This window comes from Aedes albopictus, chromosome 2, assembly GCF_035046485.1.
Source record: "Aedes albopictus strain Foshan chromosome 2, AalbF5, whole genome shotgun sequence".
Lineage (NCBI taxonomy): Eukaryota > Metazoa > Arthropoda > Insecta > Diptera > Culicidae > Aedes > Aedes albopictus.
The window spans coordinates 518,489,961-518,502,702 of record NC_085137.1 but is presented as its reverse complement, the minus strand read 5'-3'; the positions used below and the strand labels follow the sequence as shown (position 1 = coordinate 518,502,702).

At 37.0% G+C, this 12,742-nt stretch overlaps 2 protein-coding genes across 9 annotated transcripts in view; one reads left to right on the top strand and one right to left on the bottom strand.

Moving 5' to 3' along the window:
• LOC109409670 (unconventional prefoldin RPB5 interactor-like protein) overlaps positions 1-12,742 on the bottom strand; it is a 155,451-nt gene that overhangs the window by 97,122 nt on the left and 45,587 nt on the right. The window lies entirely within an intron of this gene.
• The window catches only part of LOC109417297 (proton-coupled amino acid transporter-like protein pathetic), a 28,603-nt gene that overhangs the window by 9,372 nt on the left and 6,489 nt on the right, over positions 1-12,742 (top strand). For 6 of the 7 annotated variants that reach the window (XM_029870137.2, XM_029870140.2, XM_029870136.2 and 3 more), the window contains exons 2-3: positions 4,343-4,400; positions 4,464-4,534. In XM_029870137.2, the coding sequence (XP_029725997.1) occupies positions 4,392-4,400; positions 4,464-4,534 (80 nt within the window). In that variant the 5' untranslated portion in view covers positions 4,343-4,391. Of the gene's footprint in view, positions 1-4,342; positions 4,401-4,463; positions 4,535-5,696; positions 6,375-12,742 lie in introns of those variants that run through there. The other variant, XM_029870141.2, reaches the window with a different exon arrangement.

Genomic DNA, 12,742 nt, shown 5'->3' with positions numbered 1-12,742 from the left:
TCAAAGTCGCCTGACTTTCATGAAAAATATGTTTTTTTTTAACAAAATTGATATCCCGAGTAGGTGGAAAAATCTGACGAATAGCATATTCAGTTATTATTGATTGAATTACTGAAGAGCAACAACTGATATTGGTTTGATTGATATAAAAGATAAAAGATCAGAAATAATAGCAAAATCTAATACGATGAACTACTCAACAATAGCTCGTTAAGATATTAGGGTAAATGTACCAATAGTGGTGCTATTAGTAGCTCCTTGTAGTAAAATCATTGAATAAAATTGATAAAACCACAAAATAAAAAGACTGAAAACGTTAATCGGTAGTTTTTCACCTAAATTTTCAAGAAATAAAGTAAAAACTATTGTTTATTTCAATTTTTGCTAGTAAATCACTTGCACCAACTATAGGTACACGGTTTCTATTATGGAGGTAAAATTTAACATTGGTTCATATAATGGCGCATCCCATTGAATTTTTATGGCACCCACCACTATAGGAACACTACACTTTGGAATCCTTTTAAATGTTCTACGCTAGTTATATACAGGCGATAGACAAAATTATCTGGACAGGCACTTTCCACAGCACGAATAGCTCAAACAGGCTTGTAAACATTCGACACTTTTCACTACCTTCGTTTCGTTGCCGCGGTCGGGTGTCAGCTTGCTTTGTTTCATTCGAGCGCGACCGCTACCTCTTACACACAACACGAGCGGCAGAATGAATATCAATAAACAAAAAAGTGAATCAAATCATCGTCGTCTGACACGGTGACATTTGTCTAATTCCAGCTTTTCGCAAGATTTTAGCCAATTTTGATTAAGATTGGTATAATATTAGTTTATTCGTGTGTGATTAATCGATTACGACACATAGGTACATTTATACAAAACAGCTATTTATGGGAAAGACAGGAATAACAAAAACCGAACCATCTCCCGAAGACGCAATCGTGGTCAAGCGCATTCATTCGACAGTTTTGTTCCGGACAGTAGTTTGATCGCTTGTGTTGCGAATGTTGGAGACAAAGGCAGCCGAATATCGACAAAAAGGTGTCAAAGACTGTGATCGCTAACAAGACTGAGCTCAAAGTAACTTTTCAAAAAGTGCATCAAATTTTCACTGTAAGTTCATCAACTAGTTGTAGTTCCCCAAATCTAACATAGTTTATAAGACAAAAACATGAAATTGTAAATAGTTTTAACTGAATTCGGCTCCGTTATGCCTGTAGGCACAAGAGCCTTAAATAAATGATTAAGTAAACAAATCAACTAGTTGTGTATCAGTGGTCCAAATTTGGAAAATCAGATCGGAATATTCTCCATGCAGTTATAAAGATTCTTGAAAAAGGTATAATTATCCGGAAGCCAACTTTGATCTCCGGATTCAATGAACCGAATGCAATGAAATTTTGACCATTATTGACTTATATAATGAGCTATGAAAAACCTTTGACTTAACACGGAAAAAAATTATAACGATTAGATTATTTTTTTTTTAAATACCAAATTATCCAAAACATCAACATCGTTTCAAAATTCAAGATGCATATCATAGTTCATTTAATACCTAATCGTGAAATAAATGAAATCGCAATAACTTTTTTTGTTAAAAATTCCAAGTTGAATGAAATGTTTTTCAGAGCTCATTATATAAGTCATAAAAGGTTAAAATTTCATTGCATTCGGTTCATTAAATGCGGAGATATAATAGCTCTATTGGATAATCATACCTTTTTCAAAAATCTTTATAACTTCGTGGAGAATGGCCCGATATTTTCCAAATTTGGACCACTGATACACAACTAGTTGATGAACTTACAGTAAAAATTTGAGAATATTTGATGAACTTTTCGAAAAGTTACAGCTAGTTGAACATTTTTTGAAAAGTGAAAATTTTGCCTGTCCCGATCATTTTGTCTATCCCATGTATGTAAATAAAAGCTCGCATCAACATTTTGTAAATAAACACGTTTCTGTCCTTAGTGCATTCTGGTGGTTCTTAATACCATTGACAGATACGGTGAACGTTAAAAGGGGGGGCACCGGGTGGTACAATTGTATGGAATTTAGTATGGGAAAACTAACTTTTTCGCATTTTTCTCATTAGGGGCTTAAATTTAGCTTCAACTATACAAACAATTAAGTTAAGATATAGCCACAGATGTGCCAAAAAACTTTGTCGAAGACCGCAAAGTGATCTGACACTTGTGACAAAAGTTATAACTTACAGACTGTCCTATGGTGCCTATCATTTAAGGTGAAACATCAAGAAATCCCATTGCATTTGCAATTTTGCATACAAACTTTAGAGGCACAAATCTGACTAACGAAGCATCGAAAAAAGTCGCGCTTGTTTTTCTTGGCTTTGTTCACATGCAAAAAGAGACAGCTTTTCCAAATCGAGAAAATTATGAATTGGTGCTCTTAAATATGTGAGTAGGGCGTGAGTATGTTTTGTATTCTCTGAAGAGTCGCCTTAACATATAAAGAAATAACATCAACAATAAAATCTCAATTTTTGGCCTATATTGCAAAGCTTTTAACTTTTTTCACAAGCCTCGGATCAGTTTGCGGTCTTCGATAAAGATTTTCGGCATATTCTAAGCTACACTTTAACGTCATAAGTTATACGTTTTAGATCACTTTTTTTTCAACCTATGAGAAAAATGCAAAATATTTTCTCATACAAATTTCAAACGTAATGCTGCAAAATAAATCTCGGGATGGATTGCCAGGTTTGGGTCGACTTAGTTTTGTTCTTCTGGTTTTCACTCACTAATTCATCAGGCAAAACATGGAGAAATGGAGATTTAAAAAACGGTTTTTATTCGGTCTAAGAAGACATGAACGTTGGAAAACACAGTAGGCAAGACAAAGTTTGTCGGTGAAAGCTAGTTTAAATTTCCTGGAAAGTTACTAAATTTCAAAAGAATTGCTGAAGAATTCTAATTTGACGGAAAATAACACCGTAAATATTGATCGTGACCATCATATGACAGTGAAAAAACAAGACAAGATAAAACGAGTATTTACTAAAATTGTCATTTCGCAATGATCAAGCGGCAAGACGGAAAGTACCAAATCGTTTTGAAATTTTCACCTTATTCAAGCAAATACCTACTGGCTCGTCATTGTGTTTAACAGACAGAATGGATATACTCTACGCTATGCATACATAAATAGAATGCCTTCACTCGCATAACAGTCCCATCTGTAAAAAGCAGGTTTAGATAAAACGGCATTTGAAGTTTAGACACTCGTTTCCTATGTAATGTGAAAAATTAGTCGTAGTTGGAATTCACAACTAAAGAAATTAAAAAAAAAGTTTTCTATGTAAAACGTAAAAAAAATCGTCGTGACTTGCAAAATATTTCAATCATCTCGAAAATTCCACAGATTGCGTTGAACATCAACGTACCTATAACTACTGTGGGAAATATTAGGTTTTCTACAAAATTGTCCAGATTTGTGTTACAAAGTACAAAAGGCAATGATGATACTGTTATGCGAGTACATTCAATGTGGGTATTATTTTACACTTTGACATAAAAATCCGCAACTTTTGGTATGATTTTTGGAGGTATATTGAAAATGAATCCTATTTATAACGTTAACTCAAAATTAGTGAAAAGTGAAATGTAAGTTCGGAAGAAATCTGAAATGTATTTTTTAACTTAAAAATAGTTTTAGGCAAGAAAAAAAATAGAAGAGTGTCATGTGAAATATTAGATAATTTATAGTTTAAATTCAAATTAGTTAAGATTCTAATAAAAAAAAACACCTGTAATGGAAAATTTGAAAAATAATCTGGAGGATTATTTTCCTCCAAATCCTAGAGCAATTCACAAATAAAAAATTGGAAAACTTTCCAAAAATTTTTTAAAAATGCAAAAATGCCTAATGTAATGGGGCGCCAATACAAGTGCTTGCTAAGGGCGTGTGATATCACGCTATGACTCTGCGTGACAAAGCTACTCTCAAGGATATTTACATGCTAAACAGTTCCTAGACCGACCGGGAACCAAACCCGTTTACCCGTTAACGATTGAGTGATTCCCTGATTTATGACAAGCTATCGCACCTACGGCACAGTTCAAAATAGCCCTGTATAAAACAAGCGCCTGGTAACTATTTGGTACAGCGACATCAATTAGTTGACCCTCTAAAAACTAGGGATGGAAACATCGACCAATAATCAACTAGTTTAATAAGCTTGATCAATTCAGATCCATACGACAAACCATGAACCAAACCAATAACAGGGAGCCTGTTTTCCGTAATTGAATATGGAGACGATCAATAACGTGAAGTTTTTTTCTCTTCTTTCTATCAACAGATACTCTAACGCAAAGGCATACAGAAGCAATACGCCGCACCAATTAAAAATGGTTAACGTGAGTAAATTAGACGGATGGCATCCTAAAGTGGTTGCATAATGAGCTCTGCATTTGTTTTAGGAATATACCGGGCCGCCAGCCCAAGAGCTGGAAACATTCCTACCAAAAGACGCGAAAAACGGAACATCAAAGTAAGTATCCTATCATAGAAAAATACAACACAATTTGGTGCTTTGCACTGAAATGTTACTTCGTTAATTCGAGTAAATTCTCGACTACGAAGATGCAGATTTTGTTAGCGTTTTTCCGTAAGAATGTAAAGGAGGGAGGATTTTATGCGTTTTTTCACTGACACGTCCATGAGAAAACCCGTGATAGAGAGTAGAAATGGTAAATCTTAGTATGACGCAATGAAAGGACGTCGGTCAGATGCATGTAGAGTAACCTGGGTGATATGCACCCCCGGAGCAAAACGCCATCACGCTAGTTCACGATGCTTTTGCACATTTGCAAAGATTGTCTTATTTAAAATGCGCCACATAACGACCTTTTAACTTCCATTCCGCACCTAAATCTTCTATTGCTGTCGTGAATAATTAGATGGAGCCCCCTGGTATTTCACTACAATCCAAAAGCTAGTAACGTCAGCGAGCGTTTTGCCCTACCTCAGGTTTGTTTTGATTTGATTCGGTAAATTTTGCACTAAGTAGGCCAAAAGTTGGCGTTTCTTAGGCAAAAACTGTCTTTCAAATGGAAAGACACCCATGATAGCATCATCCTAAATTTAGTCAGATAGTGGTTATCTGACTAAATTTAGGATGATGCTATCATGGGTGTCTTAGACGACGCGATATGCCCCGCCTTCCCCTAATTTGCCAAGAGTAGCAACGCATCCACAAGAACTGATGTAAGCCATGCCAGAAAGAGCCACTGAACCTTGTAGGAGAAGCTGCTGTTTTTCCGAGAATCTCAAAAAAAGATGAACGAATGGCATAAAGCAACGAGGAAAGATTATTTTCGTTTCTTTTCTGACCGATTTCCCGCAGAGTTGCAACAAATTTATTTCATGTTGTACGTGTACCTACATGAAAAATGTTGATCTGTATGAAACCTGCTTTACGAACAAAGAAAATCGGCGATAAATTGGTATTTCTCAGGGACAAAAAATTGATACTTCGTATAGGGTAAGCTCGCCAATGGTGGTCCCTTTAGTAATTGAAATTTAGCTGTTATTAAACTTATAACCCTTAATTGTTTTTCGTTACAGTATCCTACTAGGATCAATTCATTTTTGTGCCAATGTCGTTTGTATTTTATAATGTGACTAATATAAGCAAATGTACCCTACCATTGTGTAAGACGAATGTAGTGATAAAAGGGAAGATCACTGGTGAAAACCTCTTATTGGAAATTGTGAAATTCGGCGTAGGGAATAAATTAAAATATGACAGGATTGCCACATTGAGCACTCTACGTGCAACTCTACGTGAAACGAGCCTCTTACGAAGGACGCGCGGCTCTTAAATTATCCAGCATGCCAAGTGTACTTATTATTGGCAATTATCCCTTCCGTTTTGGGCCGTTTTCTCTCTTTCTGATCAATGCGATTATAAGTCGCATCAAAATTCGATACGATGCAAGCATATGCACATGCAAGAAAAAGCTGATGCAACGCTCACGCAGTTTTTCTATTTCAAATATATCCATGTACAACTCAAATAAAAATAAGGTCAATAGATAAGAATGAAAAGGACTCACCTGGAACTCACGTGTTGGAGTGCGTTCGTTCAATGGACCATAGTCCTGCATTGCAACACGTGTCATGTTGTTCAACTGATAAATGAACATAAGAAAACGAGAAACATTACATGCATCAGTAAGATATGCGCGATGAAAAGCAGTACGAGTTAGTCTGTTATCAACGCTCATGGCGATCGGTTGGTCTTGATTAAAAAGCGTACATTTCGCGAGAGAAACGATGGCTAGTGAATTACAATTCAACAATAACAATTCGGATAAGTGTGATCCACGGTAGTTGAATCTTATGATTTTGTCAACTAGCTCTAGCTCTAGTTAATAGAAATTTTTGGAATGCAAATTTGCAAACGGAACAATTATTAACAGCCTAATGAAATTTTATGTTGTTCTTGCATCAGCTAAATGGATGATTTGTTAAAACATACTTTTTGATTTGTTTTCAGTGCTTTTTCTGTTTTCAATTATTTTTAAATTAATTTTCAAAATAATTACTGCTTTCTCATTTGTTTCCGTACATACGTATAGACATTTTTTAACAACAGGGATACAGCAACATCAGTTTTTACCAAACAACTGTACGAACTTGCTATGAAAAACTGTCTCCGACAGAGTATTTGGTTGTGAACTTAAATAAAATTTCCCGGCGTCATTCGTCAGAACTACACAGTGAACTGATTGCACTAGTGAAAATAAATAAAACGAAAGCTATGAATTTCTATCAGCGACCAAAATTATTTCGCGCTTAGCTGTTTAGCTTTCTTGTGCTTAATTTTCTGCATAGAAACGTCGGAACTGTGCAAGAATTTTGCTGACAACCAGAGCGGTCAGAGTTGATGTTCGATTACTTACTGAGCTTGAGCTTGTGCTTGATTGACCGCCCGTAGATGCTACTCCAGTATCGCCGGACCAGCTACAGTCACACATGGAACCAATGAGACTATCTGCCGGGGACTAGCAGGCATCTTCAGTGTGTGAGCGTTGGTGATCTTCTATTTTTAGGCGACAATGGCGCCTGCCACGTCAAGTTGCAGGTCGATGTGGGGAAGGGGAAGGAAGTGATGATTGGAATCGTTTGTATCCACATCAGACCGAATATACCTCTGCGGATGTCGGAGTGTTGGTGGGACATGGTTGGTAAAGGGATCACACATTGGTGCGTGGATGCCAGGCGTAAGGTGATAGATTAGTGCGATTATTACTTTTGAAGCTAAAGAGGCACAGTTCGCATAATTGCATAACTTGGAGGCATTAGCTGATAGATTGACACTGTGCCGTGGAAGGGAAATGGCTTATCAACCGTTTCTGATTCTAGCGATGGCTATGAACTTGAATGTACATGAGTTGTATATATTGTCTATCCGGTTGGAATCAAGACAGACATTCAATCAAAAAATTTCAATTTCGAGGGCTACACGTGTCGCAACTTTTTCGCAACTAGTGCGCTGTGTTGCTAATTACTAGGAGATAGATGCGCACTACTTCCGAAATGATTCAAAAAACGTCGTGAGTCGGGTCGCGTCGCAACACAGTTGTGCGACGTCCGGTTTGGTGGCGGCCCGACAATATAGAGAGGAGAGTATAGAGAAAGTGCATAGAAAGATGCAAAGTAGAAGGAAAAGGAACGGGCCAGGGATTGAACCCAGGACATTCTGCATATGAATCAGAAGCGGTAGCCACTAGACCACCAAACCCGTCCATGATCAGAGTTGATGTTCGAGTACTTACATCCGAGAAACTCCGTTCAACTGGATTAAAGATGCCAGGGCTGTTACAGCTGGCGCGGATTTCGCATTTGCACGGATTTCGCGCGTGTTCACTGATTACGGTGCGGATTTGGCGAAAATGATAAAATTAGGAAGATACCCTGCTGAATTTATAAGTGATACTCTTGAAGTCAATTCTATCTTAAAATCGAGATCAAATTTTTGGACTGAAAGTTTTGATAGAGTTTGAATTTTCGATGGAACTTTTGGAATAATGCTAGAGGCTTGAAAGAACACCAATTCATGGTAATATTCTTTAAAATAATTAGAGCTTCTTGTTCCTAAACGTCTTTTAAGGAACTCGGCGATTAATATCTACTGAAAATTTTGAAGAAATATTTGGTGGAACTTCGTAGTCAAATTAAACAAAGTCTCTTCAAGAACATCATTGGTTTTCTAGGATGTGTGTACGATTGATTTTCTGATAGAGCATGCCAAGAAATTTCTTATATTCTTAAAAATTCAGAAAACAACGCCGTTGGCATTCTTGGAGGATTACTTGGAAAACTCTGGATATAATATTAATCGTGGAAGGTTTCTAACGATTTTATTTTAAACCTACAGAACTTTAGTGATTCATTGTTAGAGAGCTTTAGAATGATGGAATTTCTGAATAATTTTGTAGTGAAATTCTTATCTAATTAAAAATTGTCATCAAAAAATTTGAACATAAATTTTTCAGAAATTTATAATTTCTATATATATTTCGCTTAATGTTTAGAAGCTGATAACATTTTAACCTGAAATTGTCTCTTAGAAATTAGTTTTATTTTTAAAGAATTCAGCATGAAATTCTGCTAACTGTATTAGGATTATCTCATCTGAACCTCGAAAAGAAAAAAAAAACAATCCATGAATTTATCGAAAAGTTTTTGAAAATTCTTATGAAATTCTGACGATTGATTAATCTAGATTTTTCTTAAGCATTTGTACTAAAATTCTAACTACAAACTATTTCAGAAGTTTTGCCAAAATTGAAACCGTTTTAAGAAACTGTTTCTGTTATTCAAACGGTACTCAATCACTTCAAAACTGGTTTTTATCAGTAGTATCTTTACAGTATAGTTTTAATTAAACTTCACTATTTTTTTCAAAAGCTTTACGTAAGCCTCAGAAAATTAACAATATATGAAATTTGAAGCTTTAGAACCACGTTTCTCGAACTTAGAGGTGTGCGCCGATTTGAAATCGATCGGCGGCGGCGTTTTGCAATTTTTTGGCCGGCGGCGGCGGCGTGATCGGCGTGACGCCGAATGCATTTTCGGCGGCGGCGGCGTGAAACGGCGTGGCCATAATTTTTATTTTATTGTTTTGCTAATTCCGTTAATCAATATCAGTGTATTATTTTTTAGTAACTCATCATGTTGAAGATTCAATGACATGTTTATAGTTACGGTTTTGTTATATTTTTTTATTCTCACATGTTTTTTTTTTAATTTATTGAAATAATTATTATGGTGAATCATCTATCAGCTGCGCAAAAATTAATCCTCGTAAAGGAATTCCCGGAAGAAATTCTAAAGGAATTCCCGGTGGAACTTCTAGAGGATTTCCGAATAAACTCTTAAAAGAATTCCCGGAGGACTTCGTACAGGCATTCCCGTAGGTACACCTAGAGGAATTCCCGGAGGAACCTTCTGAACGAATTTCCAAAAACATCTAAAAGGAACGTTTGGAGAAACTCATGGAAGAATTTCGGAAAGAAATCTTAGAAGAACTCTTAAAGAAATTGCCGGAGGAACTTTCAGTGGAATTCACGGAAGAACTCCTAGAGAAATTTCCTGAGGAATTCTTAGAGGAACTACCGGAGGAAATCATAGAGGAGTTTTCGGAGGAAACTCTGGTCACCAACTCTCAGAAATACTTTTAGAGCAACTAGTATATAAATTGCTGGAGGAGCTTTCTGAGGAATTTTTGGAGGTACTCCTAGAGAAATTGCCGAAGAAATTCGGACAGGAATTCAAGGAAGAACTAGTAGAGAACTACCAGAGGTATTCCTAGATGAGTTCCCGGACGAACTCGTAAAGGAATTTTCGGAAGAATTTCTTGAGGAATTTCCAAAGAAATACGTAAAGAAATTCCCTGAGGAACTCATAGAGGAGGTCGTAGAGGAACTCGTAGAGGAGTTCCTGAAGGTACTCCTAAAAATTCCCGGATGGACTCTTACATAAATTCCTGAGAGAAGTTGCAGAGAAATTCTCGATAGAACTCCTAGAAGAATTCCCGGGAAATTCATGAAGAAGTTTCCGGAAGAACTCGTAGAGGAATACGTAGAAGGACTCATAAAGGGATTCCCGGAAGAACTTCTAGAGAAATTCTCCGAGTAATTTGGATGTATTCCCGGAAGATATCATGAAGGAACTCCTAAGAGGAATTCCCGGAGGAACTCCTAAAGGAATTACTGAAGGAATTTTACAGGAATTTCCGGAAGAACTTCTAGAGGAACTTCTGGGAAACTCCAGCATATCCAGTGCAACTTCTAGATAAAACTTATAGAGCAACTCGTAGCGAACTTGCCTTGAGAACTTCTTCCCGGTGAAACTCGTAAACGTGTTTCCGAAGATGTTCGAATTCCCAGAAGAATTCCCGGAAGAACTTCTAGAGACAGTCACGGTGAAACTCTTAGTGTAACTCCCGAAAAAAAAATCGGTAAGGAATCCTCGAAGGAACTCGTAGAAGAATTTCCGGAGGAATTCCTGGAGGAAATCCTAGAGTAATTCCCACAGGAACTTCTAGAGCATCCCGGAGAAGTCTCTGGAAGAATTTCAAGAAGAAATCTTAAAGAAACTTCTGGAAGAATTCCAGGTGGAACTGCTACAGAAATTGCCGGAAGAACTCCCAGAAGAATTCCCGGTAGAACTTCTAGAGGAATTACCGGAATAAACTTCTGGTATTTCCAGTGCAATTTCTATGAACTCCTTAAGGAATTTCCGTAGAAATTCGTAAAGGAATTCCTGGATGAACTCGTTGAAGAACTCGAGGAGGAATTTCCGGAGGTGCTCCTTGAGGAAGTGACGGACGAACTCCTAAAGGAATTCCCAGGAAGAACTTCTAGAGGAATTGCCGGAGGATCTCCTAAAAGAATACACGGAGTAACTTTTAGAGGAAGTACTACAAAAAGTCTTAGTTAAACTTCTGTAGCAATGCCCGGAGAAACTCCTAGAGGATGTCTCGGAGGAAGCTCTCGGAATTTCAGAAGAACCTTCTAGAGTTCCCGGAGAAACTCTTAGCGGAATTCTTGGGGAAACTGCTGGAAGAATCCTCAAAAGAGTTACTGGAGAAATTTCATCTCTTTTGTAGATGAACACGACAAAAACATGGTTTTTAGAATCACTAGCATTTTCATCGATCTTCGGAATCCGTACGTTCTTTCTACAGCCATCAGTTATCTTCAGGAACCCCGGTATCTAGAATTTAAAACAACTGTCGGTGTAACTGAGCGTATTTTGATCTATTTTTCGCGTTCCAAATTTTTAGAACTGTTATAAATTTGGACCATAAAAATGGACCACTGCTGAAAACGACCTTACAAATGCTATGTATGCAGATGACTCCAATGCTTGAAATATTGTAATGAAATAAATCAAGAAATAATATAATTTTTCAATACGTTTTTGAGATCGGCGTAAAAAATTGGAGTTCGGCGGCGTAAGCGGCGGCGCGCTGAAAAATAATCGGCGGCGGCGGCGTAAACCAAAAATCGGCGGCGGCGTCGGCGTGGCGCGGCGGCGCACACCTCTATATGGGTCACGATCCACCAGCCCCGTAAGAAATACATGCGTCGGTAAAGAAGTTTGACAAAGGCTGTTCTAGAACATTTGCGACAAATCAAGAGTAATTAAAAAAAATCTGAAAAAATATGGATTCCATTCTTGTAAAATATAAGTCACCCTGAATTAGAAGCAATCAAACAGCTATAGATTCAAAAACTGTTTTATCCAAATTTAAAGAAAGTATGTATCGAATGTAGCCTGTTTGGAACAATTTTTATCAAACACTTTTTTATATATGTAAAAGCTGTTATTCCAAGTCATTGGAAGGAAATCATCAAACCACACCATCAAAGTGTTAAGAGTGCAACAATAATCAGTATAAGCATGAATAGTCAAATTTATCAGAAAAATTGCTTCATATGACCATATGTTTTGTACTGGCGCGAATTTGATGATCTGGGCGCGTATTTCTCGGTTTCCAAATCGGCACTTCGGTAACAGCCCTGAGATTTGAGTGTATCTAGTTAGGCTGACACAAATTTAGATTTTCTCTTATGTCACCCCCCCCCTCGGACAATTTTAGTCGGAATTCAACATTTTCAGGGGGGGGCGGCACTTCTCGTAGACATTCTTAGAATTCGTCATTACACAATACCTTTTCATAAGAATTTACAATTGCAAAAAAAAAGTAACTGCATCGTCGAAAAAAAAAATACATTCATAATCTTAAATTTACAAAAGTTCTTCGAAAGAAAAAAAACCCTAATTAATCCACCTAGCAGTGATAGTGCCTTTCTCGTGCTTTAAAATATCCTTTCAACTCGAGCGACGCGACATGTTGGTGACATTGACATAAATACAAAATGAAAACTGCTTGCTAAATCTACTCAATATGGATACATTTTATATTAGCATAACATCCAATATTCAGAAAATATAAGACAACGATCCAAAACTCAAACCAAACAAGTGTCATGAAGCCGCAAAATTTTGAAACGTCATTTTAGATTTTCCGGTCATCATTTTATGGCTCCGGATATCTACCCCAACTAAACTAACCGCCATCTTGAACATTGAGACACCATCTTGGATGTTCTGGTATTCATTTTTGGACTCTCACCTACAATTACATAAAATAGTCGCCGTATTGAATTTTGGCATGTCG